This window comes from Pistacia vera, unplaced genomic scaffold, assembly GCF_008641045.1.
Source record: "Pistacia vera cultivar Batoury unplaced genomic scaffold, PisVer_v2 Contig183, whole genome shotgun sequence".
NCBI classification, from domain to species: Eukaryota; Viridiplantae; Streptophyta; class Magnoliopsida; order Sapindales; family Anacardiaceae; genus Pistacia; species Pistacia vera.
Genome location: NW_022195927.1, coordinates 418,036 through 443,878, shown reverse-complemented (window position 1 = coordinate 443,878; position 25,843 = coordinate 418,036). Strand labels below are relative to the sequence as shown.

The window sequence follows — 25,843 nt, the reverse complement described above, 5'->3', positions numbered from 1 at the left end:
ACTACTAAAAAAGCAAATAGGGATCCATACGCCTTTGAGTTCGAATCATTTGATAGTATAAGATTGAAAAGAATTTAACATGCTCTCCCAAGTTCGAGTCCTCTTGATATAAAAGCAAAAAAATCTAACATGGTCTTTCGAGTTCGAGTCTGTATGGCCAGTAATAAGGGTGATCACTGAAGTTTTTATCCAGCTGATAGTTTTAGGGTCTTGATAAATTATTGAGATGCATATAAACTGGCCTAGACACCCCTAATCATAAAAATAAATAAATAAATAAAATTTAAAAGATATAATTTAATTAAAAAAAAAAATTGAAAAACAACGCAAACTTACAATTCTAATTGTTGGTAACATAATATATTCTTTGTAAACTTCTTTCTCCATCAAAGAAACATATTTTTTAAGTTCTTTAAAGCATGAATGGAAAAAAAAAAAAAAAAAAAAAAAAAAGGTTTATAGATACAAAGAAATTAGAAAATAAATTTGTAATTATATAAAATATTAAAAAAATAAAGCATCTTTTGACTTGATAGGATAGATGGTCACATTTGATTGATAGAATTGGGGGTTTATGTTTATTTGAAAAGTATCTATTGTACATTAAACCACCTTGAATAAAAAAGTTAATTAAATAAATTAGAGTTTATAATCTAAAGTATTACATTGTTAATCACAAATTTATCCAAAGCGTAAATGCAAGATTATAACTTGTAGCTCAAAAGTCAGAATCTCTCATCCACGCATAAGAAAGGGCGAATCCTAGAAAGTGGTAAAAGACCGGTACCTAGAGTCAGCCCTTGCCCTATGTTGATAAGTCAAGGGTGTTTTATGATGATCTTCATCCTCTTAACCTTTAAAACACCCAAATTCCTGAAAACGTGTAAGCTGTTATATGAAAATAAAATATTCTAAATTGCATGAGAATCATTATACATGTATCTAGGTCCATAAAAAAAACTTGTTATTAATATATTCTATACAAATTCACATCATATTAAAAATTTAAAACTTTCATCATTCTTTTTTTTCACGTTTTCACCTGTTTTTTATAATTTTATTCTTAAAATTATTTATTCTCTCATTTTTTTTCTCATGCAATTCACTCTTAAAGCTTTAGAAGATTGAAATTGTTGAAACTTTCACTACTTAAGGTGTCACAATTAGCTTCGTATTCTGTTATATCAGTTTTAGGTATGTATATTACTCATTTCAATTTAGTTTATTTTAGAGTTGAATTATACTTCTTTTTTTTTTTTGAGGGGGGAGAGGGGGGATTTTTTATTTTAATTTGAGAGAAAAAGACATGGATCTTATGAGTTTATTTTGTGTTTTGTGTCTAAGAATAAATATGTTTTCCTAAATTATAACCTTAGCTATATATTAAAAAACATTACTCTTCACCTGACTCACCATTTTTCTACATTTCAAATATCATTGTTCAGTTACTCAAAATTATTAAAGAAATTTGAGTTATTATCTATACTTATATCAAGAAAATTTCATATTTTTTTATTAATTTATATTAAAAGTCAACGTAACGTTGATTTGATTTAAGTTTTGTTTAATTTTAACTTAAACTATGTCTTATCAAAAGTCATAAAAAATTATATTATAATCTTTAAAAATAAAAAAATAAAAAAATAAAAAAATTTACTTAAAATTTATTTAACACATTTACTCCAAATTTTATTTTTTTTAGTTTTATTTAAATAGAAAAATATCGTATTATTAGGTATTACTATCTTTTCTCATCGATTCTTGATATTGTTTTTGTGTTTGGCTTAGGTTTAGTATTTTTCAAAGTTTTGGAAGCCGACAAAAATTCTGACCCGCAACTGTTGGGAAGTGAGCACCACTTGTATTTTCCAGCGGTGGTCCTTTACTTTCAATTTTTATTATATAATATTAATACCCCCATACGTACACTGATCATCTTTAGTCTTTCAATTAAATGTTAACGAACTAGCTAAAAAAAGCAAATAGGGATCTCATACAGCCTTTGAGTTCGATCATTGATATAAAGATTAAGAAAAGAATTTAACATGCTCTCCCAAGTTCGAGTCCTCTTGATGATAAAACAAAAGAAGATCTAACATGGTCTTTCGAGTTTCGGTCTGTATGGCCAGTAATAGGGTGATCACTGAAGTTTTATCCCTGATAGTTTTAGGTCTTGATAAATTATTTAGATGCATATAACTGGCCTAGACACCCCTATCTAAAAATAAATAATAAATAAAATTTAAAAAGATAATTTAAATTAAAGAAAAAAAATTGAAAAACAAACCAAACTTACAATTCTAATTGTTGGTAACATATATATTCCTTGTAAAACTTCTTTCTCCATCAAGAAACTATATTTTTTAAGTTCTTTAAAGCATGAATGGACCACTTGAATTTGACCCCACAAACTCAAAAGTTTGATGGTAATATATGTACATGTTCTATTTGTGAGATTCAAAAATACTCCTTTTTTTATTTTTGGTTGCATTTTTTCTTTCTATTCACATTGCCCATGTATTTTTATCAGTATTTCGCAACATTTAGCGTAACCATTTTTGCTTTGCTATGATGCATAGTCAATGCAAAATTTCGTGGGCCTTAATTAATTACGACCTAAAGCTTTTTTAGCTAGTCATGAGCCATGTATTCTTTTAACTTATAAGATTCTACTCGTTGATTGTTGAAGCAACTGATTGAGATAAGGAATCTGCGGGGAGATTCTACAGCGAGCTGAACGGGCATGTAGGTTCTGAACCGGAAGAATACAACTGAAATCAGGAAAATCTGTACAGAGATGGAATAGTACATGTTCCTGTTGAGCAAGGAAAATAATAAGATAGTAAAATGTCACTCAAACTGAAACAGCTATTCTCGGTGAGGTGATCGTATAATTATACATTTATACTTATCTTATACGGACGACTAATTAATTTATTATTACAAGTTTCCTAGTGGGGGAACCTTCTTGGAATATGATATTATTGCCAATGCATTGAAAACGAATGAAAGCGTTAATGACTGAAAGAGGGTATCGTGTGAGAATAGGTAAATTACGCGTGGAAATATGATTGGTTACCCATATATATTGATCTTTCTCTTCAACGATTGTGGCCTATTGTATAGACGGCACATATTATTATATATACGAACTCGTCATCTACTTCTTTGTCTCTCTATAACTAGTTTCTCTCGCCCTCAGTCAGCTTTGTTGCATAAATATAGCTAAGACAATTACAAGAAACTAAACCCATAAAGAAGAAGGCATGTGCTGCTGTGGTGGTGACGATGATTGTAAATGCAGGCCTTTGGGTTTCCTCTTGGGCCTGCCCTTTGCCTTCCTCGCTCTCCTCCTCTCTCTCGTCGGAGTCATTGTTTGGATCGTCGGGTGAGTTTCGGCTTTCTCGTCTACTATCTCTATTATCTTTTGCGATTTGTATTCATATGGATTGTTTTTGGGATGCAGGTTGGTGTTGACTTGTATATGTCCGTGCTGCTTGTGCGTGACTGTAATAGTGGAGTTTGCGCTGTGGCTGATCAAGGCTCCCTTTCTGGTGATGAAGTGGTTCACCGATCAGATTCCTTGTTAGTTCCGGATTCAAAGGTCATCACTTGATAATTAAATTCATTGTTGTTTTTTCTACAACCACTTCTTGTGTAGTTGACTTTAGAACTTGGGTTTCTTTTGTTTACTAGCCCATCTAAATTTCATATCATATTATAATTTTTTATTTATTGATACTATATAGAGTTGATATTTTTATTAGTTGAAACACTTATTTTATTTTACTTTTATTTTAATGTCCTACCTTTTTCGGGAGATTCATGATATTAAGTGAAGAATCTGCGTATATCAGGCTTAAATTTATAGTTATTTCTTGTGGTATCCAGAAGAAAGGGAAGAAATTTATTAACTATATACAGTATTGAATTGTGAATATCAAATTTATAGTAATATATTTATAATAATTTTTGGATGATTTTTCGATCTCCTGGTTTATTTAATGGAGATAAAATTTCATCATTCATTGGGGAAACAGAATGGAACAGTAAACTCACGGACAAGTACAACATTGGGCCGATTTAATTACTAGTCCAAAATAATGACCCAAAACTCTTGAAACTTTGTATAGCTCAAATGGGCCTAAACATTATTCCCAAGTGTGACTGCTAGTAACCCAAAACAGTGGGTTCTATTGAGCAAAACCACTTTCTCATCTTCATTATTCCACTTTTAAGTTTAAGAAGAATATTTTTTTTTTTTTTTTAGAGTTTAACGATTTTTTCCCACCAAAGTATAGCCTAATGACACTTCTCTACCCAAAAGTTTCAAAATACAATTTTACTATCCGAAGTTTATATTCCGTTAATATTTCGTTATTATCCAAAATACATTTTCTTTAGAGTTTGCAATTTTTTTGTTGCCAACTCTGTTAAGGCTATCGAGGCTTTTGAAAATAGGAGACTGATGAGTCTTTTGATGATGGTAAGTTTGATTTTGGTGAACAAGATTGGTCGAAATCTGACTTAAAAAGGATGGTTGTGCATTCCAAAAGTCGCTCAATTAGCAGAGTCGACGAGCACAAAGTTTAAGGGGTTAAAGAAAAAAAAAAGGGGGTAAAGATCACTTCCCTTATTCTATTTGTCCATTTTATCATACTTCTCCCCCAAAATAAATCTTTTTTAGATTTGAAGAGAAATTAAAATTAAACATATAAAACCATCTTTGAAAAAATAATTAACTCATTATTGAAATTAAGTCTTCTTGTCAAAAAGGGCAGCTGTAGCCTCTTAAGATTGTTTATTGAAAACATGAGTTTGGAAGTTGGGATGTACGGGGAATGACGATTAAAAGTGAAAAGATATACCACCACTAGCTAAAAAAAGCAAATAGGGATCTCATACAGCCTTTGAGTTCGAATCATTTGATAGTATAAGATTAAGAAAAGAATTTAACATGCTCTCCCAAGTTCGAGTCCTCTTGATGATAAAAGAGCAAAAGAAAGATCTAACATGGTCTTTCGAGTTCGAGTTTGTACGGCTATTAATAAGGGTGATCACTAAAGCATTTACCCAGTTGGTAGTTTCAGGTCCCGATAAATTATTTGAGGTGTATGCAAACTGGCCTAGACACTTTAATCATAAAAAATAAAAATAAAAAAAAATTAAAAGATATAATTTAAATTAAAAGAAAAAATTGAAAAACAAACACACTTACAATTCTAATTGTTGGTAACATAATAATTCCTTGTAAAATTCTTTCTCCATCAAAGAAACTATATTTTTAAGTTCTTTAAAGGCTTGAATGAGATTAAAAAAAAAAAAAAAAAAAAAAGGTTTATAGATACAAAGAAATTAGAAAATAAATTTGTAATTATATAAAATATTAAAAAAATGAAGCATCTTTTGACTTGATAGGATAGTTGGTCACATTTGATTGATAGAATTGGGGGATTATGTTTATTTGAACAGTATCTATTGTACATTAAACCACCTTGAATAAAAAAGTAAATTAAATAAATTAGAGTTTATAATCTAAAGTATTAGTTTGTTAATCACAAATTTATCCAAAGCGTAAATGCAAGCATATAACTTGTAGCTCAAAAGTCAGAATCTCTGATCCACGCATAGGAAAAGGGCGAATCCTAGAAAGTGGTAAAAGACCGGTACCTAGAGTCAGCCCGTGCCCTATGTTGATAAGTCAAGGGTGTTTTATGATGATCTTCATCCTCTTAACCTTTAAAACACCCAAATTCCTGAAAACGTGAAAGCTGTTATATGAAAATGAAAGACTCTAAATTGCTTGTAAAAGTATGTCCATTGACTCGCCAACCTTAAGATTAATCAAAGACGTCTTCCTTGAGAACGAGGGGCGGTTCCAGCCCCTTTAGGCCCACTCTTTTATATATATATAAACCACGAAAAATTACTATTAATATATATTTTAGACCCATCTTTTAATTAAAATAAAATGAAAACTATTATACATATATCTAGGTCCACAAAAAAAACTTGTTAGTAATATATTCTATACAAACTCACAACATATTAAAAATTTAAAACTTTCATCACTTTTTTTTTTCCACGTTTTCACCAGTTTTTTATGATTTTATTCTTAAAATTATTTATTCTCTCATTTTCTTTCTCATGTAATTCGCTCTTAAAGCTTTTGAAGACTGAAATAATTGAAGCTTTCACTATTCAAGGTGTCACAATTAGCTTCGTATTCTGTTATATCAGTTTTAGGTATGTATATCACTCATTTCAATTTAGTTTATTTTAGAGTTGAATCATAATTCTTTTTTTTGGGGGAAAAGATTTTTTATTTTAATTTGAGAGAAAAAGACATGGATCTTATGAATTTATTTTGTGTTTTGTGTCTAAGAATGAACATATTTTCCTAAATTATAACCTTAGCTATATATTAAAAAACATTATTCTTCACCCTGACCCACCACTTTTCTATATTTCAAACATCACTATTCAGCTGCTCAAAATTATTAAAGAAATTTGAGTTATTATCTATATTTATATCAAGAAAATTTCACATTTTTTTATTAATTTACATTAAAAGTTAACGTAACGTTTATTTGATTTAAGTTTTGTTTGATTTTAACTTAAGCTATGTCCTATTAAAATCATAAAAAATTATATTATAATCTTTAAAAGTAATAATTAAAATTAAAATTAAATAAAGTTTTACTTAAAGTTTACCCAACACATTTATTAAAAATTTTATTCTTGGTAGATTTATTTAAATAGTAAAATATAGTGGTATTACCATCTTTTCTCATCGATTCTTGATATTGTTTTTCTTTTTCGCTTAGGTTTAGTATTTTTCAAAGTTTTCAGTAGTTGGTTGTTGACGGAGCCGCGAAAGCCGACAAACATTCTGGACCCGCAACCGTTGGGAAGTGAGCACCACTTGTATTTTCCAGCGGTGGTCCTTTACTTTCAATTTTTATTATATAATATTAATACCCCCATACGTACACTAATCATCTTTAGTCTTTCAATTAAATGTTAATTAATTTCCTAAACCAGCGTCCAGCAACAGCAAACAGTCGCAAAACCACGCTTATGCCTCAAACAATACCAACAACAGTACCCACTCCATATTTTTGCCTATTATTTTTATCAAAACTGTCTCCTTTGGTTGTCTTCGTTACCTATGGGCATTGAAATTTCTTTTCTTATTTGTTTTTGCACCACCTTTTCACTTCCAAAACCAGCCCACAGTTCATAATACCAATACTTCTACCCTTATATAATAACCCATTACTGATCCACTCTCAATTTATCATCGAATTCTTCTGAATCAAACGATCTTCATTCCTACTTTGTATTGCAATTTTCCATGGAAACTGCAAACAACATCGGTTCAGTCGCTCAACCCAGCTCGGCTCCGCCTCAGGTCCCGCCTGCTGCCTACAGCGGCACTCTTGGACGCCACCTTGCTCGGCGGCTAGTTGAGATTGGTGTGAGAGATGTCTTCTCAGTTCCTGGTGACTTCAACTTGACACTCTTGGATCATCTTATAGCCGAGCCAGAGTTGAATTTGGTTGGGTGCTGTAACGAGCTCAACGCCGGGTATGCTGCTGATGGGTACGCACGTGCCAAGGGTGTGGGCGCATGCGTGGTGACGTTCACGGTGGGTGGACTTAGTGTGCTGAATGCTATAGCCGGTGCTTACAGTGAGAATTTGCCAGTGATATGTATAGTTGGTGGGCCTAACTCTAACGATTATGGAACAAACAGGATCTTGCATCATACAATTGGGTTGCCGGATTTTTCCCAAGAGCTTAGGTGTTTTCAAACCGTCACATGTACTCAGGTAATTTTCACTTTAACATGGATTATGGTTATGGATCACTAATTCAATTATGTATAGTGTTAGATGATTGTGGAATTAATGTGATTATGTATGTTGTTTCAGGCTGTGGTTAATAACTTAGATGATGCACATGAGCTTATTGACACGGCAATTTCAACTGCTTTGAAGGAAAGCAAACCGGCTTATATCAGTATAGGCTGTAATTTGCCTGGAATTCCACATCCCACTTTTGCTAGGGATCCTGTGCCATTCTATCTGGCTCCCAAGTATGGATTCTCTCTCATTATTAGTTTTATGTTTCTAAGTTTATTTGGATTTGATCCTTATGTCATGCTCTATATGTTTGTGGTCAAATATATGTTCTTTCCAATTAGTTTCGATGGAATTTTGAAGTTGTTGACACATAAGATACTTACCCCAGTGTAAATGCAGATGGTGGATTTTTGTGTGGTAGCATAAGGAGGGCTTAATGATAATTTAACAAATTAGAATTTTGATCTCTAAATTAAATTGTGTTGGTTTTTCAACCTTGTTAGTTAGGATAAGTAAGTTCTGATGCTGAATAAGTAATATGTTCTATCATATATTTAATCAGTTTCTAAGAAAATGTCTTTTATGTTTTGTGATGTTTAGTTTGAATGGAACTGCGTCTCTGTAATCAGATGAATGAACATTGCTGTAATATTGAGAAACAGAGATTTCAACAAGTGACCATACTTTACTTATGATGCAGGGTAAGCAATCAGTTAGGGCTAGAAGCAGCTGTGGAAGCAACTGCTGATTTCTTGAATAAAGCTGTGAAGCCAGTTATTGTGGCTGGGCCCAAGCTAAGGGTGGCGAAGGCGCAAGAGGCCTTTATAGAGCTTGCAGATGCTAGTGGATATCCAGTAGCTGTTATGCCATCTGGTAAAGGGATGGTTCCAGAGCATCACCCACAGTTCATTGGGACATATTGGGGTGCGGTCAGTACCAGCTTCTGTGGGGAGATAGTGGAGTCTGCTGATGCCTATGTTTTTGTTGGTCCCATCTTCAATGATTACAGCTCTGTTGGTTACTCATTGCTTATCAAGAAGGAGAAAACAATCATAGTGCAGCCTAATCGTGTGACTATAGGCAATGGTCCTTCTCTTGGCTGGGTTTTCATGGCTGACTTCTTAAGTGCATTGGCCAAGAAACTAAAGAAAAACAGCACTGCCCTTGAGAATTACCGTCGAATCTTCGTCCCTTCAGGCGTCCCACTGAAGCGCGTGCAAGATGAGCCTCTTAGAGTCAATGTTCTCTTCAAACACATTCAGGTAATGCGTATATCATGATATGAAAGTTTATGTATGTCAGAATTTGTGTGGGGGGTATTAAACCTTTTAGAAGGCAATAGAGGTCTGTGAAGGGATGAATATACATAAGATTAATAAATTTGTCAAAGGTCTTCTTGCCCAATACTGATATGGTTGGGCTTGCATTTATGACCTCTTGATACTAATTGTACAGGCAAAGAAGATTTGCCTTCTAATTGGCCTTGAACTTTTCCCTTTTCCCTTTTCACTTTTGTGTTTGGTGGAGAAAATGATTCTAATGTGAGTTAAGGTCCTAGGTCTGGCTAGGTTGTCACCATCATATCCCATGCCCATCTAGGTTTGTGGCCAGTCTATCCTTTGCCCTTTTGTTGAACCATCCTTGTGAAGGAAGGTTACTTCCTCTGTGATATCTTGGGGTTTCTCTTGTCTAAGTTTAGTTTAGTGTAATCATTTATTGCCATTTAAGAAATTACAACAAAAGATCATAAGTTTAACTTGTTAATCAGGCAATGCTAAGTGGAGATACAGCAGTAATTGCTGAAACTGGAGACTCGTGGTTTAACTGTCAGAAACTCCACCTCCCTGAGAATTGTGGGTAAGTGAGGATTTTATTTAGGAGTGCATTTGAATAACTATTTGTTTATTGGTTGGCGGACTGCTAATTTTTCATTATTTATTGTATTCAGATATGAATTTCAGATGCAGTATGGATCTATTGGCTGGTCAGTAGGCGCTACTCTAGGATATGCTCAGGCTGCTAAAGACAAGCGTGTGATTGCTTGCATTGGTGATGGGAGTTTCCAGGTGGGTGACAAAATTTGTTAGAAACTTTATAACAGGAAGCACCTCGGCACTTTTGAGTGGCACTAACACAAAAACTTTTAATAGGAATGCATTGTGATGCAAGGGACAGTTTTTGCCAATAAAGAACAGCCCTTATTAATTAAAGAGACCAATTTCACCTCATAAACTTTCATAAGATCTGAAACAATTATATCTCCTCTTATTATATACAGTTGCTCTGTATTTAGCTGACAAACAATAAAGAAGGGGAAAGTGTTACAATGGTTACATGGTTCTAAAAGCATATGCTAATACACTGCCACTGCAACAGAAATAGACATGATTTGGACACTGGTCCAATTATAAAATTTGAATGGTTCATTGAAATTGATGCATTTAACATTTTGATTTTGACTTATAAATTGCTGATTTTATTTTCTTTTTAAGGTTTCAATTATGCTGAGTAACTAATGTTGCATTGCTTCAATTCAGGTAACAGCTCAGGATATTTCAACAATGATCCGATGTGGACAAAAGAGCATTATATTCCTCATAAACAATGGGGGTTATACAATTGAAGTAGAAATTCATGATGGCCCTTACAATGTGATTAAGAACTGGGATTATACAGGCCTGATCAATGCCATTCATAATGGAGAAGGCAAATGCTGGACTGTCAAGGTTAGCAAAATTAAAATTAATTTCTTCTATTTTATTCAATCATGATTTATCTGGACTAGAAATTGATCAATGTACGAGAATTTGTTTTCTTAAAACTACTCACCTCATGGACCTACTACTTCATCTTCTTCATTGCAATAGAATAGTTTTGAATTCTTGGCAAGTTCCAAAGATTCATCCTCTGTTTGAAGATATATAATGTTTTCTTATCTAATGAATAGCAAGATGCAATCTACACCTAAAAATCTATAGCAATGCTTGCTTTTAGAGTAGAGTAATTTATTCAGTTGTAAAATACAGGTACATACTGAGGATGAACTAATGGAAGCAATTGATAAAGCAACAGGAGAACATAAAGATTCATTATGTTTTATTGAAGTTTTTGCGCATAAGGATGACACCAGCAAAGAGCTACTGGAGTGGGGATCCCGAGTTTCAGCTGCCAACAGCCGCCCTCCAAATCCACAGTAGCACTTCGAGGTTTTAAGGATTCAGAATTATGCTGGTCCTTACTGTAGTAGTACAATGAGCTTCAATCCTGTACTTATCACACAGCTAAAAATAAGTGAGAAGAGAGCTGCTTGTTTTAGATGTTTTTCCTACCAATCTGGTTTCAGCATTCGGCTTAACTCTAGTGATGATGTAACTATTGTATGTCAATGTTTATGTGGCTGAGGCTGAGATGATTTTAAGTTTTGTATTCTGATGAAACATGAATGTTTGTTGTCTATAATTGAAAATGTAATCAAAAAATAAGGTTATGGAATTAAGGTGACTCCATCTTGCTGCAAACTTTAAGTTCTGAACCTTCTTATTTGCTGAAGTTCTTAGGAGACGTTACAAATCAGTAATATACATATGAATACTGCTTGCATGGTTTCCATGGAGCTTTACCCATCTAGAGGTCACACAACATTATTTATCAGTAGATACTTGCAAGCTTTCCGCAGCAAAGAGCACCTCGGATCCCAGTAGGCAGTAGCAGCCCTCCATATTTCGATAATGCTTTAGAATTTTATTTTAGAACGACTGCTAGAAAACAAAAGAAAGGACAGAATGGTTCCTCAATAGCTGCACGAAATTTGTCAATCATTTTGTGGAATTGATTGTTATTGATTGACAATACACACTCAACTGTCAAAGTACCAATAAAACTTGCTGTCAGACATTTTGAAGCATTTGGTGATACATTTTATGTTTGAGGTGGATACAACTGCAATTCAGAACAAGGGATTGGAAAATATTATACATGTGCTTGAATCTAGGTTGTCTGTTGTCTGATTTAGCATAGGTTGTTTGTTGCAGTTGGAATTATAGAACAAACACAGAAATGAGGATGAATATAAATTAGTGATTGTTCTTTTCTTTTTTTTTTTTTTTACAGGGTAATTTGATGAAATTTCTGCCGAATTTTGACCATTTTGTGAATACAAGTAAATCATACATGTCTCTTGTCAGGGCCTCATTGGCAGTATGTGTTTGATAGAGGGACATGCCGCCCTCTCTCCCTTTGCTGCACGTTCGGTAACTCATGTTTCTCATATATGGTTTTTGAAAGTTGGTTACACCAACGTACAATATTTGACCTTTTTTTTTTCCTTTTTCGGGTTTGGTTTTGGATGTTTGAACTAGTTTTTACATAACTCAATTAATCTTTTAAGACTCTAAAGTTAACAGTTAAATAATTTCTAATGACTACTTCTTATTAATAGTCGTAAGGGTTTGAAGTCAAGAATTCTTGACAATCTTTTACTATACTTCTTAAATTTGTAATACATTAATAAAAATTAAAATCTCCCTAATATTGAATCATAGATTTTGATGAACATCTGACATCTTTTAAACAAAAACAAATAATTAAATTTATTTCAAGTCTTCCAAGTAACCCAACAGGGATCATGCCATATATTATTTTTTAGAATCATTTTTCTTTTTAACTTTTTATTTAAAAACCAAAAAAAATGGAAAAGTAGTACACTTTAAAGCTGAAAATGACAATACATTTACATTTTGCCTTTGCTCATTTCAGTAGCGGAGTCCTCGATAACCACTACTTTATTTTGATCCCATTTCCCTTCTTTCAACTCGGATCTTCACTCTCTACTTTGCTTTCCCAATCGAAATGAAGACAGCCATGTTGAGATCTGTCGGAGCAGCTTTGAGGAGAAGTGCTGCTTCATCAACTCCATCCACTCCCTCTCATCTCCTCCGCCGATCATGCTACTCCACTGGCGCACATCCCGAACGCAAGGTTACCATCTTGGGTGCAGCAGGAGGGATCGGTCAGCCACTATCTCTTCTTATGAAACTCAACCCTCTCGTCTCATCTCTCTCACTCTATGATATCGCCAACACTCCTGGTGTCGCCGCTGATGTCAGCCACATCAACTCCCGCGCCCAGGTATCTATCCAATTTAAAAGTTGTGGAATCCCTTTTCTTCACTTTGTTTTTCTAGTGTGAATTTATGGAATTTGATTTATTTTTCAAGGAGATTTAAAGTTCAAAGCTTTTAGGATTCAAGATCTGTGAATATCAAAGCTCTTTACTTTATTGAGTTTAATATTTTGATTTGATTTGCTTAATTTCGGGGTCGTTTTCTTTTAGGTTGCTGGTTTCGCTGGTGAAGAACACCTAGGTAAAGCTTTAGAAGGGTCGGATGTTGTGGTTATTCCAGCTGGTGTTCCAAGAAAGCCGGGAATGACTCGTGATGATCTCTTCAATATCAATGCTGGCATTGTCAAATCCTTGTGCATTGCTATTTCTAAGTACTGCCCCAATGTGAGTCACTCACTTTGTTTTCGTTTTGGTTTTTTCGTCTTGTAGCGCCTATGTGTTGGTTATATTAATTATTTAAATTATTTTGTATTAAATCTTGGATGGGTTTAGGCGTTGGTTAATATGATTAGCAATCCGGTGAACTCCACTGTTCCAATTGCTGCGGAGGTTTTCAAGAAGGCTGGAACCTATGATGAGAAGAAGTTGTTTGGTGTAACTACACTTGATGTGGTTAGAGCTAAAACTTTTTATGCTGGCAAGGCTAACGTACCAGTTGCTGGTATGCTTATTTTCTTTATTTTAGAGGTTCTTTTGATTTTCATCTGTTTGTTTCTTTGTGGTTGTTGAGAACTTCCTAGAATAGGGGAGATTTGTGTGTTGAGGTGAAATTTTTAAAAAATATTTTAACCTTGTTTTTGCTTATAACCCAAGAGTTTTTCTTTTCTTCTAAAATTATAATGGACTAATGTGCAAGGCTTTTTTTTCTTTTTATATACTTTCGACTTTCTACCCAATTTATCAGCAGTTAAGTGCATATTTAAGGTGATGAGTTATGGTATGGAAATTCTTGTGGCTTGTGTTTGACTTGTATATTTTTCCCTTTCTCTACATGTTGCAGAGGTTAATGTGCCTGTGGTTGGAGGCCATGCAGGCATAACCATTCTCCCTCTCTTCTCTCAAGTATTTCTCATGCTCCCTTTCTTATTGTTCCTATTTGCATTAATTAAATATATTTGGGATTTTTTTGTTTGCTTGACTTAAGTTCTTTTGCCTTTTTGGAACAATAATAGGCCACCCCTAAAGCTAATTTGTCTGATGAAGTTATTACGGCTCTCACTAAGAGGACTCAGGACGGAGGCACAGAAGTTGTTGAAGCAAAGGCTGGAAAGGGATCTGCGACACTATCAATGGCGTAAGTCTGGATATACCTCTGTTTTGTTTTGTATAACTAGGTGCTTTCCCTTTCTCATTTGATATAAGGATGTTTATTGGACATTACATTGATTACTATGAGTTGAGATGTGTTTTTCTTTCATAAAAATATAAATCACAATTAAGAGTAGTATACTGAAGGAGGTAAATCTCTAAATCTGTAAATGTACCAGCACTGTTTATTTAAAAACAAAAATGATTCCCTACCTCAAGTATCGATGGTAAGAACTGCTGCTTGAATTTATTAGTGAAGGAAAAGAGGTATTTTATGAGGTTTAACTGTCTGTGTTTATGTGAACAATGTACGCTCCATCAATCCTCATAGATGTGTTGGATTAAAATGTGAATTCCTTTTTTCTGTCACTTATAGGGCGCAAACACTTACTTATCTTTCCAAAGATTTTGAAGTTTTCTGTTTTGTGCCATTGAAAGTTGAGTGGTCATAAATTTTACAGCTATGCTGGAGCCATTTTTGCTGATGCTTGCTTGAAGGGGCTTAACGGAGTTCCAGACATTGTGGAATGCTCTTTTGTGCAATCGAGCGTCACTGAATTACCTTTCTTTGCTTCTAAGGTGATTGACTTTGTGGTGTTTAAATTTTAAAGCTTTCTGCATTATGTTATTTATTTGATTCCTTACAAGCCTGAGGTTGTTTATGTGATTCAGGTTTTGATCTGTCTAGCATTTTATGTTTATTAGTGGCCATTTGTTGTTTGTGGTAAAATTAATTGTTTATGTATGTACAGGTGCATACAGTTTCCTTTTGAGTGTATGTTTTAAACTTACCATGCCAACAATAGTGTGCATACCACATTTTCTGGCTCTGTGTTCTTTACCTGGATGCCATATCTTATTATTTTACTGTTACATTTATCTCCGTTCATGTAAATTGGAATAGGAAGTTTGAGAAGTAGCAAATATATTCTCATGAATTTCAGATTTTGCCGATCATGATATTAATGGCCATGCTTTTTCCTTTTTAATTACCATATGATTAGTTTAATTCTGAGGATTATTAAATGGATCGATTTTGAACTGACGGAGACTGGTAATGAGTTTGGCAATATATCTGTCTGAAAACTTATTAATCTGATCTGTACTTATTAGCATGGGTTGGCATATAATTGTGAATGCAAGGCTATGTTATGAAATTTGAACTCAAGAATATGATAAATCCAATGCTGGCGGGTAGATACCTTTCTTAAGATTGGAAATTAACACTCATAATATTTTAAATTTTGTGACATCTATATTGGCAGTTGAAAAGCATGGGAATGTGACAAAGGGAGTTAATGATTTAAAAAAAAATATATCAAGTCGAGTAATAATCATGAACAAATATTGTGTAACTTCCAATATTAAAGTGCAGCCTCCAATCTTTATATAAAATCTTGCATCCTTGGTTTTTTGTTGTGTTACTAGTAACTAAATTGACAGCTTGCCTGTCTTGAGAGCAAATGAATCACAATATACTTACTTTGTTGCTTATTAATACTGCAGGTAAGGCTGGGAAAGAATGGTGTGGAGGAAGTCCTTGGGTTGGGTCCTCTTTCCGACTATGAAAAGGAAGGTCTTGAGAGTCTCAAACCAGAGCTTAAATCATCTATAGAGAAGGGAATTAAGTTTGCCAACCAAAGTTAGATGGGTAAGTTACAAGATTTTTAGGGCCGATAGTCCTTTCTAAGACAGTTATCAAATTTTTGGTATTCTTAAAGAGAATCATGTACTCAAAATAATTTCCTTGTTGCTGGAGTTGCAGAATCTACCTGCATAAAGCGAACTAAGCTTTGAAGTTTGAACTCAGAGATCCCATTCCATTAATAAAATTTTGAGGCCTGTTTGTATTCTGCTTACACTTCTAAATTGTTAGTTCTACGGTTTGGTATTCTTGGACAGGCCATATTTCCTCAGAAAGCTAATGTTGTACTACAGTTACTTATCGAGTTTCTTGGTCAATATTATTAGGCTTTCTGGAGTAGGGTGTTTTTTTTCTTGTAATCAAGTATGCATTGGTGCATATTTCATCATTGATCTGAGAATCATTGAAACTTTACCGTATCTTTGGTTTGATAATCATTGGAAGTTAGTAAATAAAATTTGAAACTAATTTAATTTCTTGCTTCAAATTCACTTAGTAAAGTTGGAAGGTGAACCTTCTTCAGTCTATTGATTCAGCATGAGAAAACTGGAGAATTTTTTGTGAGTTTATTACAACAGTAATGCTATTTATATAAATAATTTTTTACAAAGATTTATATACAAACTGATGTGGTAGAAAATAAATAAAAGAGTGAATACAAAAAGTCAAACTTATTATATTCACATCAGTTTGTACATAAATCTTTATAAGTTTTGTTTATACATCCAGATTTTTTATTACAAAGCTGCAATGAGCTTTTATTAGTCACTAAATCCATTCCGTATGTTCACCTTTCTAATTTCAAACAATTCAGAATTATATATTATTCCTGTATTTGTTTTGCTGCAAAACATTCCAAAAATCAATGAAATATATTTGATAATTGATTAAAAGGTTATTTTCTTGGTTGAAATAATCGAATATAATAATAAATTCATATTATTATTATATCTTCGTTTGATTGCAAGCAGTTCATATATACAATATAACACTCAGGCTCCCCTCCTGGAAAAAGCGATCAATAAAGCAAAAACTGGTATTGAACTTGGATCTGGCATGTCAACAATACACAAAAGAAGAAGAAGTAATTGAAGGTTACATCAAGATTTAGTACGTTTCTTTAATTAATGCCTCTTTCTTTTTGAACTTTCAACTAATTTAGTTGAATGCCTCAACTACCAGAGTTGAAGAACATAAATATTGTCAAGTCCAGCTTGGATCATAGCCACAAAGTAATGAAAATTCTGAGTTGTCATAGCAAATATGGATATAGTAATACTCCAGCGTATACTGTAATCAATAATTGAGGTTAAATCAATCAGTTAAATTGTCCTTGTCATTTCACTACTACTAAATCAAAGATTTTGATAATCTTATAGCAAGTTAATAACTGCAGTTACTAATAAAATGGGAGTCAGCAATCAAAGCACAGCCAGTAGTGTAAAATTCGTTATAGAAAGATCAAACATCATCTTTCGACTAATACTGGCTATTTTAGCTTTGGTCGTATTACGTTGGTAATGAGAAATGAGTAAATAAAAAATGAATCAACTTGTCACGTGCATGGTCAGTACTTCAACTAATGTGTAACCTTTTTTTTTTTTTTTTAATGATCGGGGTATCCGAACCAATATATGTATATTTCAACTAATTTTTTGGGACTCTAGAACTACCGATCAGGTAAAAGCTTAATGAGTATTTTTATTAGCAATCAAAGATAAACTCGAACTCAAGATCTCTTGAGTAATATATTAAAGAGTCTTATCGAACCATTCGACCACCCAAAGATAGTAGTTAGTAACTCAGTCATTGTACAATATTGCATATATTATTTGATTCTGTTTCGTAATATGAAAATAAAATTAAAATTAATTTGCATTATTAAGAATCATAAATAAGTTTGATAATTTCTGAAAACAGTTTTTCCAAAATGAAGATAATGAAAATTACCTATAATTAAAAATCCTTAATAAGACGCAATTCTGGTTGAAGGCTTCTCGCAATTAAGGCTCCATCCTGATTGTCCTTTATGTCGTCGAGGCAGATTAATAGGACATTGCTTTCAAACTCTGAAAGCAATAACATTAACTGCATAGTGATATCCATTTCATTATCATCATGAAAATTTTTCTCTTCTTTGCTTTGTGTTTTCCTGGTCCTGCAGTTTCATCAGTAAGTCCTCGACGTTATGAGGCAATCTTTAATTTCGGTGACTCTCTGAGTGACACTGGCATTTTCTTCTATCCGGTGCCCTTGCATTTCCAGTCATCGGAAAGCTCCTATGGTGAAACCTTCTTTAAACACTCGACAGGGCGGTGCTCAGATGGACGTTTTATCATGTTTTGTTGGTATACTTTATATCCCCCTTGATATCTTCAGAATTTAGTAGAAAATTTCAGATATAGTTTCTAAATTTAACTTAATTAAATAAAAGTAAAAAAAGGGACTAAAACATTTTGTTAGCTGATAATATTAGCTCATTATTAGTCATTTATTTAAAGTAATCACGTCGGGATTACTATCAGTTTATTCTTAGAACATGATTGTATTATTAATAATCTTGATAATTTAATTGCACGTAGCTGAGGCACTGGGTTGCCATATTTACCCCATATCTCGCACTAAACAAAGGCCAAGTTTCCAACATGGAGTGAACTTTGCTGTTTCTGGAGCTACCGCACTTGGCAAAGATTTTTTGAAGAGCAAAAACTTGGAACTCTTTGTGGACAAATGCTTCCTTGTCTGTGCAGATTGGTTGGTTCAAGAAGCTCAAGACCTCCCTTTGTACAACCAAACAAGGTCTGAATTTCCAAAACCTAATAACTGTTATTACCTCACTATATTAACTTACTTTTTTTTTTTTTTTTTTAAATGAACTTTTGCTTCATCCAGAGTGTGACAACTACTTGAAGAAATCGCTGTTTTTCGTGGGAGGATTGGTGGAAATGACTATAATTACCCGCTTTTGTAGGTGGAAACATTAATCAACTTAAAGCATCTGTGTACCTCTCGTTGTTGAAGCAATTACTAAGGCCATCAGTGTATATGAATGAAACTACTATTTTTCTTTAATCATTCTTCTTTATATTCCCTTTCTTCATTTTAATATTCATTTTTCTGGGAAAATTGATAGATGTTGATTGAAGAAGGGGCAGTGGAGGTGGTGCCAGGAAATTTGCAGTAGGGTGCTCGGCTGTATACATGACCTTGTTCGAAGCCCTAACAAGCCGATTACGATCCAAGAAAAGGGTGTTTAAAGGCATACAATGCTTTTGCTAAGTATCATAACAATAAGCTCAAGGATGCATTGCAGACTTGAGACTAAAGTATCCTCATACTAAGATTATTTACGCCGACTATTATGGTGCGGAAGCGTTCTATCATGCACCTAAAAGATATGGTGAGAGTTCTGTAACACCCAATTATGCCATCTAACTTTAACAGTTCTTTTGCTGGTGCAATAAATAGGTTCCATCTAACTTCAACAAACGTGTCATCAATGAATCGACACTGAGGTCCTGCATTAAATTATGATCTAATTTGAATTTTACTTTGTGGTTTGTAATAGTAGCTTATAAAATGTTGATGCAGGATTTACGGGGGGACGCTAAAGCTTGCTGTGGAGGAGGTGGACCATACAATTTCAATAATTCAGCAAGGTGCGGTCACTGGATCGAAAGCTTGTAAAGATCCATCCACTTTTGCAAATTGGGTGGAATTCACTTAACTGAAGGCGCTTATCGCTCTATTGCCGGTGGTTGATCAATGGCGGTTTTTCACCCGTACCTTTGACCACCACGACATTAAAAAGGGACTACCATCATATTTATTTACCTCTTAACAATCCAATGAAAGATATTTCAATTGTCATTTTATGGAATTTCAGCATTATGTGATTATGTTTATGTGCAGACATTTTCTTAATTGATTTGTGTAGCTCCTATGGCATCAAACCATTAATAAATACTCATATTTCTCTTTATACATGTATTATTGCTTATAGTCAAGATAGTAACCTAAAAAAACAGAGAAAAAAGAAAAGATATACAGTAAAACCTCTCTATAATAATACTTTAATAGGAATAATCTCTATATAATCATAAAAAATTCAGGTTTTAACTTTGGTCAATTATAAATAAGATTAAACTCCACATTGTAATAAGTTATAATATTTTTAGGTCCTGTCTTAAAGTAACTTGTTTCCACATAGTTATAATTATTTGTATATTGTAAAAAATATATGATATATTATATTAAAGATTTAAGATGAAATAAAATCTAAAGTTGTTTGGGATAATGATTTATGATTTAGAGTTGTTATCACGTTTTTAACAGGTACGTAATAACTCGCTAACATAAATATTTTTTTGTTAAAGCCAAATTATGACTAGATTCTCAAACATGTTTAGAGATTCTTGGTACGAAATAATATATATTTCTTTTATCAATGTCTATATCTAGGATTGGACATGCTCTATTAATTAATTATTAATATTGTGTATATTTTATCTCTATATTAATGATAACTAAGTCAAAATAATAATTTTTATAACTATACCTCTATTAAGTTATAGCTTTCTTATAGTAATAAAATTAATTTGATTTCACCGCTATCTATAATGATTATAACTATAAAGATGTTTATCAGTACTGAGCAAGCTACAATGTGAAACGAACATTAAAGCCTCCAATATAATGAGAATGGGCTTCAAGTCTAATAAGAAAAGAGAGCAATTGAAGCCCATGTTTTATATNATGTAATCAATAATTGAGGTTAAATCCATCAGTTAAATTGTCCTTGTCATCTCACCAACTACTAAATCAAAGATTTTGATAATCTTATAGCAAGTTAATAACTGCAGTTACAATAATAAAATGGGAGTCAGCAATCAAAGCACAGCCAGTATTAGTGTAAATAATTTCGTTAATAGACAGATTAAACATCTTTCAACTACTAGTGGCTATTTTAGCTTTTGGTCGTATTAACGTTGGTAATGAGAAATGAGTAAATAAAATATGAATCAACTTGTCTACGTGGTCCAGTACTTCAACTAATTGTGTAACAGTTTTTGTTTTTTTGTTTTAATGACCGAGGATATCTGGACTAGTTTATGCACACTTTAATTAATTTCTCGGAACTCTGAAACTACCGATCAGGTCAGAGCTTTAGTGGCTACTCTTATTAGCAATCTAAGATAAACTCAAACCTAGGATCTCTTGAATAATACACCAAAGAATCCTTATCGAACCACTAGACCACCCAGAAATAGTTAATTGTGTAATTCAGTCATTGTACAATAATAATTGCATATATTATTTGATTCTGTTTCGTAATATGAAAATAAAATTAAAATTAAAATTAATTTGCACTATTAAGAATCATAAATAAGTTTGATAATTTCTGAAAACAGTTTTTCCAAAATGAAGATAATGAAAATTACCCTAGTAAATAAAAATCCTTAATAAGACGCATTTCTGGTTGAAGGCTCCTCGCAATTAAGGCTCCACCCTGATTGTCCTTTATGTTGTCGAGGCAGATTAATAGGTCATTGTGCTTTCAAACTCTAAAAGCAATAACATCTAACTTGCATAGTGATATTCCATTTCAATATCATCATGAAATTGTTTCTCTTCTTTGCTTTGTGTTTCCTGGTCCCTGCAGTTTCATCAGTAAGTCCTCGACGTTATGAGGCAATCTTTAATTTCGGTGACTCTCTGAGTGACACCGGCAATTTTCTTCTATCCGGTGCCCTTGCATTTCCAGTCATCGGAAAGCTTCCCTATGGTGAAACCTTCTTTAAACACTCGACAGGGCGGTGCTCAGATGGACGTCTTATCATTGATTTTGTTGGTATACTTTATCTCCCCCTTGATATCTTCAGAATTTAGTAGAAAATTTCAGATATAGTCTCTAAATTTAAACTTAATTAAATTAGAAGTAAAAAAAGGGACTAATAACGTTTTGTTAAGCTGATAATATTAGCTCATTATTAGTCATTTATTTAAAGTAATCACGTCGGGATTACTATCAGTTTATTCTTAGAACATGATTGTATTATTAATTATCTTGATAATTTAATTGCACGTAGCTGAGGCACTTGGGTTGCCATATTTACCACCATATCTCGCAAACAAACCCCAAAGTTTCCAACATGGAGTGAACTTTGCTGTTTCTGGAGCTACCGCACTTGGCAAAGAGTTTTTTGAAGAGCAAAAACTTGGAACTCTTTTGTGGACAAATGCTTCCTTGTCTGTGCAGATTGGTTGGTTCAAGAAGCTCAAGACCTCCCTTTGTACAACCAAACAAGGTCTGAATTTCCAAAACCTAATTAACTGTTATTACTCTCACTTATATTAACTATTTTTTTTTTTAATGAACTTTTGCTTCATCTCAGAGTGTGACAACTACTTGAAGAAATCGCTGTTTTTCGTGGGAGAGATTGGTGGAAATGACTATAATTACCCCGCTTTTGTAGGTGGAAACATTAATCAACTTAAAGCATCTGTACCTCTCGTTGTTGAAGCAATTACTAAGGCCATCAGTGTATATGAATGAAACTACTATCTTTTCTTTTAATCATTCTTCTTTATTATTCCCTTTCTTCATTTTAATATTTATTTTTCTGGGAAAATTTGATAGATGTTGATTGAAGAAGGGGCAGTGGAGCTAGTGGTGCCAGGAAATTTGCCAGTAGGGTGCTCGGCTGTATACATGACCTTGTTTCGAAGCCCTAACAAAGCCGATTACGATCCAAGAAATGGGTGTTTAAAGGCATACAATGCTTTTGCTAAGTATCATAACAATAAGCTCAAGGATGCATTGCAGACATTGAGACTAAAGTATCCTCATACTAAGATTATTTACGCCGACTATTATGGTGCTGCCAAGCGTCTCTATCATGCACCTAAAAGATATGGTGAGAGTTCTGTAACACCCAATTATGCCATCTAACTTTAACAGTTCTTTTGCTGGTGCAATAAATAGGTTCCATCTAACTTCAACAAACGTGTCATCAATGAATCGACACTGAGGTCCTGCATTAAATTATGATCTAAATCAGTCCTTTGAATTTTATCTTTTGTGTGTTTGTAATAGCTAGCTTATAAAATGTTGATGCAGGATTTACCGGGGGGACGCTAACAGCTTGCTGTGGAGGAGGTGGACCATACAATTTCAATAATTCAGCAAGGTGCGGTCACATTGGATCGAAAGCTTGTAAAGATCCATCCACTTTTGCAAATTGGGATGGAATTCACTTAACTGAAGCTGCTTATCGCTCTATCGCCGGTGGTTTGATCAATGGCGGTTTTTCTACTCCTTCCCTTCGACCACCACGACATTAAAAAGGGACTACCATCATGTTTATTTACCCCTTAACAATCCAATGAAAGATATATACATATTATAATAAGTTATAATATTTTTAGGTCATGTCTTAAAAGTAACTTGTTTCTACGTAGTCATAATTATTTGTATATTGTAAAAAATATATGATATATTACATTAAAGATTTAAGATGAAATAAAATCTAAAGTTGTTTGGGATAATGATTTATGATTTAGAGTTATTACCACATCTTTGATGGATATGTAATAACTCACTAGCATGAACATCTTTTTGTTAAAGCTAAATTATTACTAGATTCTCAAACATGTTTATAAATTCTTGGCACGAAACAATATATATTTCTTATATCAATGTCTATATCTAGGATTGGACATGTTCTATTAATTAATTATTAATGTTGTGCATATTTGATCTCTATACTAATGATAACTAAGTTAAAACAATAATTTTTATAACTACACCTCTATTAAATTATAATCTCCTCATAGTAATAAAATTAATTTGATTTTACCGTTACAATTATAAAGATGTTTATTATAACTATATAGAAATATTCATTAGTACTGAGAAAGCTACAATGTGAAACCAACATTAAAGCCTCCAATATAATGAGAATGGGCTTCAAGTCTAATAAGAAAAGAGAGCAATTGAAGCCCATGTTTTACATCTGAAATGAATAATTCTGTGAAACCCAAGCCCACAGAAATCAAGAACAACCTTATCTAAGGTCCAAGAATTATTCACCCATTATAATTCACCACAATAGCTGCGAATTGGCTACTGTCTACAGCTCACCTTATCTTGATTCTGGACTAACTTTTGTTGATATTTCCTGATCGTCATTTTGAATGCTTTTCGTGCGTACAAACTGAGCGTACTGTCAATATTGAATATGAATAATAAAGTTCATATTTCTTAGTTTTATATCTCTCTTTCCAGTGGTATTCACAATTTCACATTCCAGCTTTCTTTGGCATAATAGACACGACCAGCGACGTAATTAGGATTTTTAGTGGGTGGGATCAAAACATTAAGTTGATAAATTTAAATAAAATACATACTAAAGTAATAAAAATAAAAAAATGTAAAGTAAAAATAATTTTTAAAAGTTATACATATCAAATTATCAATTTTATAGTTATCCTCAACAATTTTTTATATACTGAAAACATTGCATAATTGTTTCATTGATAATGTCAACAAATATCTCTCTCTCAATATATGTAATGTGACAATCATTTAACAATTGGTTTCTTATTCGATTATGTAGTTGATTTTTTACAATCTTCATCGCTTAAGTATATAGAAAAGATTTTTAAGTAACATAATAAAAAAATGAAAGGAGAAAAATGAAAAAAATGAGGAAATGTGAAAAAATTTTAATTAATAAAAAAATTTGTGAGGTCAAAATTGTCAATAAGTATAAAATATAAACTTATTTTAATTTATTTCAAACTTTGAGTTGGTTCAAGACTTCAAGTGATCCATATTCTATTATGTGGCTACGTCCTGGGCACGACAAATCATTAATTTACAATTATGAACAGACAGGAACTCTAAAAAGAGGACTCTTGTTATGTCTAGTTAACAAGACGTTTATGTTGTCTTTGAGAAAAAAACGACAAGTCGTCTCGGCCTTCAGGAATGAATGACCAATCATCTTTTATATGAGTTCAGTGAAAACTATGAAGGGTATATCACCATATCTGTAAATGCAACCCCAAAGTAATTGATAAATACTTGTTTGACATAAGAGAGTGAATTGAGGTAAAATTGACAAAACCAAATTCAAACAAATTTGTAAAGTTAATGTATTGTCATCACTCTCCATAAGAGTAGAAAACATAATAAGAAAGGCTGGCCTTTTAAAGAAAGTTGATCCTGATGAATTATGTTATGTCTCAAAAGTCATACTTATGTCAACCTAATAAATATCTTTCTGTATTAGCTGCCAAGTCCATATCTTCTCAAAGATATTCTTACCAACCTTATCTTTTTATAAAAAATGAATGGATGAGAGTCTTTCATGTGTCAAGACAACTTACAAAACACTTATTACATTGAGTGCAAAGGTGTATAAATTAGCACTTCTCTTCCCGAAGAGGGAGGCTGGGCATATGAGAGCTAACCATAGATAACAGCTTAATTCTTTCTCTATGTAAACACTGTATTTCTTCATCTTTGTATGCCTTACAAGCAAAATCATAGAAATAGTCAGAGCTCAATAAAATAATAGTGGATGTAGGAGTCGCTTGTTGGGCATCCGAACCACTATAAAAACCTCTCTTGTTAGTATATTATTTATGTTTTCTGCAACATATATAATCTCAGCTCCATATTCAAATATCATGGATTTATTCACGTGTGTCTCCTGAGTCATCTCAGCGTTTCCCACGTGTGAGTCGCTAGCGTCCAAAATCAAGCGTCAACAAATTACATGGTGAATGATGCAATTATCCCATCATGCATACATGCATAAACAAATGTAAAAAGACTCTTTCAACTTTAAAAACTATTATGGGATTCTTAATATATAACAATTAACTAATGTAAG

The 25,843-nt window shown here is 33.0% G+C and overlaps 4 protein-coding genes and 1 pseudogene across 4 annotated transcripts; all 5 read left to right on the top strand.

The window, feature by feature from the left end:
- Window positions 1-3,123: 3,123 nt before the first annotated feature.
- Window positions 3,124-3,658, top strand: LOC116126758 (signaling peptide TAXIMIN 1-like). Its single transcript, XM_031412424.1, has 2 exons — window positions 3,124-3,388; window positions 3,467-3,658. Exons 1-2 carry the CDS (start codon window positions 3,267-3,269, stop codon window positions 3,588-3,590), a joined length of 246 nt encoding a protein of 81 aa, XP_031268284.1. The 5' UTR covers window positions 3,124-3,266; the 3' UTR covers window positions 3,591-3,658.
- A 3,405-nt stretch (window positions 3,659-7,063) lies between these two features.
- Window positions 7,064-11,306, top strand: LOC116126738 (pyruvate decarboxylase 1). The gene is made up of 7 exons (XM_031412402.1): window positions 7,064-7,834; window positions 7,937-8,100; window positions 8,568-9,129; window positions 9,636-9,724; window positions 9,816-9,933; window positions 10,405-10,593; window positions 10,894-11,306. Exons 1-7 carry the CDS (start codon window positions 7,358-7,360, stop codon window positions 11,062-11,064), a joined length of 1,770 nt encoding a protein of 589 aa, XP_031268262.1. The 5' UTR covers window positions 7,064-7,357; the 3' UTR covers window positions 11,065-11,306.
- Window positions 11,307-12,599: 1,293 nt separating this feature from the next.
- Window positions 12,600-16,157, top strand: LOC116126744 (malate dehydrogenase, mitochondrial-like). The gene is made up of 7 exons (XM_031412410.1): window positions 12,600-12,994; window positions 13,199-13,372; window positions 13,481-13,649; window positions 13,989-14,050; window positions 14,161-14,282; window positions 14,758-14,875; window positions 15,803-16,157. The coding sequence occupies exons 1-7, from the start codon at window positions 12,716-12,718 to the stop codon at window positions 15,941-15,943; spliced, it is 1,065 nt and encodes a 354-aa protein (XP_031268270.1). The 5' UTR covers window positions 12,600-12,715; the 3' UTR covers window positions 15,944-16,157.
- Window positions 16,158-18,059: 1,902 nt separating this feature from the next.
- On the top strand, window positions 18,060-19,703 carry LOC116126732 (annotated as a pseudogene).
- A 1,836-nt stretch (window positions 19,704-21,539) lies between these two features.
- LOC116126754 (GDSL esterase/lipase At5g45910-like) lies at window positions 21,540-23,396 on the top strand. The gene is made up of 5 exons (XM_031412421.1): window positions 21,540-21,792; window positions 22,031-22,249; window positions 22,337-22,485; window positions 22,582-22,858; window positions 23,062-23,396. The coding sequence occupies exons 1-5, from the start codon at window positions 21,558-21,560 to the stop codon at window positions 23,283-23,285; spliced, it is 1,104 nt and encodes a 367-aa protein (XP_031268281.1). The 5' UTR covers window positions 21,540-21,557; the 3' UTR covers window positions 23,286-23,396.
- The last annotated feature ends 2,447 nt before the right edge of the window (window positions 23,397-25,843 follow it).

Bases quoted from the DNA above. Each gene is read 5' to 3' on its own strand.
- LOC116126758 (XM_031412424.1), top strand. From the start codon at position 3,267: ATGTGCTGCTGTGGTGGTGACGATGATTGTAAATGCAGGCCTTTGGGT. The intron at 3,389-3,466 runs GTGAGTTTCGGC...TTTGGGATGCAG, and splicing joins GTCATTGTTTGGATCGTCGG to GTTGGTGTTGACTTGTATAT.
- LOC116126738 (XM_031412402.1), top strand. From the start codon at position 7,358: ATGGAAACTGCAAACAACATCGGTTCAGTCGCTCAACCCAGCTCGGCT. The intron at 8,101-8,567 runs GTATGGATTCTC...CTTATGATGCAG, and splicing joins CCATTCTATCTGGCTCCCAA to GGTAAGCAATCAGTTAGGGC. The intron at 9,725-9,815 runs GTAAGTGAGGAT...TATTGTATTCAG, and splicing joins CACCTCCCTGAGAATTGTGG to ATATGAATTTCAGATGCAGT.
- LOC116126744 (XM_031412410.1), top strand. From the start codon at position 12,716: ATGAAGACAGCCATGTTGAGATCTGTCGGAGCAGCTTTGAGGAGAAGT. The intron at 14,051-14,160 runs GTATTTCTCATG...GAACAATAATAG, and splicing joins TTCTCCCTCTCTTCTCTCAA to GCCACCCCTAAAGCTAATTT. The intron at 14,283-14,757 runs GTAAGTCTGGAT...TAAATTTTACAG, and splicing joins TCTGCGACACTATCAATGGC to CTATGCTGGAGCCATTTTTG.
- LOC116126754 (XM_031412421.1), top strand. From the start codon at position 21,558: ATGAAATTGTTTCTCTTCTTTGCTTTGTGTTTCCTGGTCCCTGCAGTT. The intron at 21,793-22,030 runs GTATACTTTATC...AATTGCACGTAG, and splicing joins TCTTATCATTGATTTTGTTG to CTGAGGCACTTGGGTTGCCA. The intron at 22,250-22,336 runs GTCTGAATTTCC...GCTTCATCTCAG, and splicing joins CCTTTGTACAACCAAACAAG to AGTGTGACAACTACTTGAAG.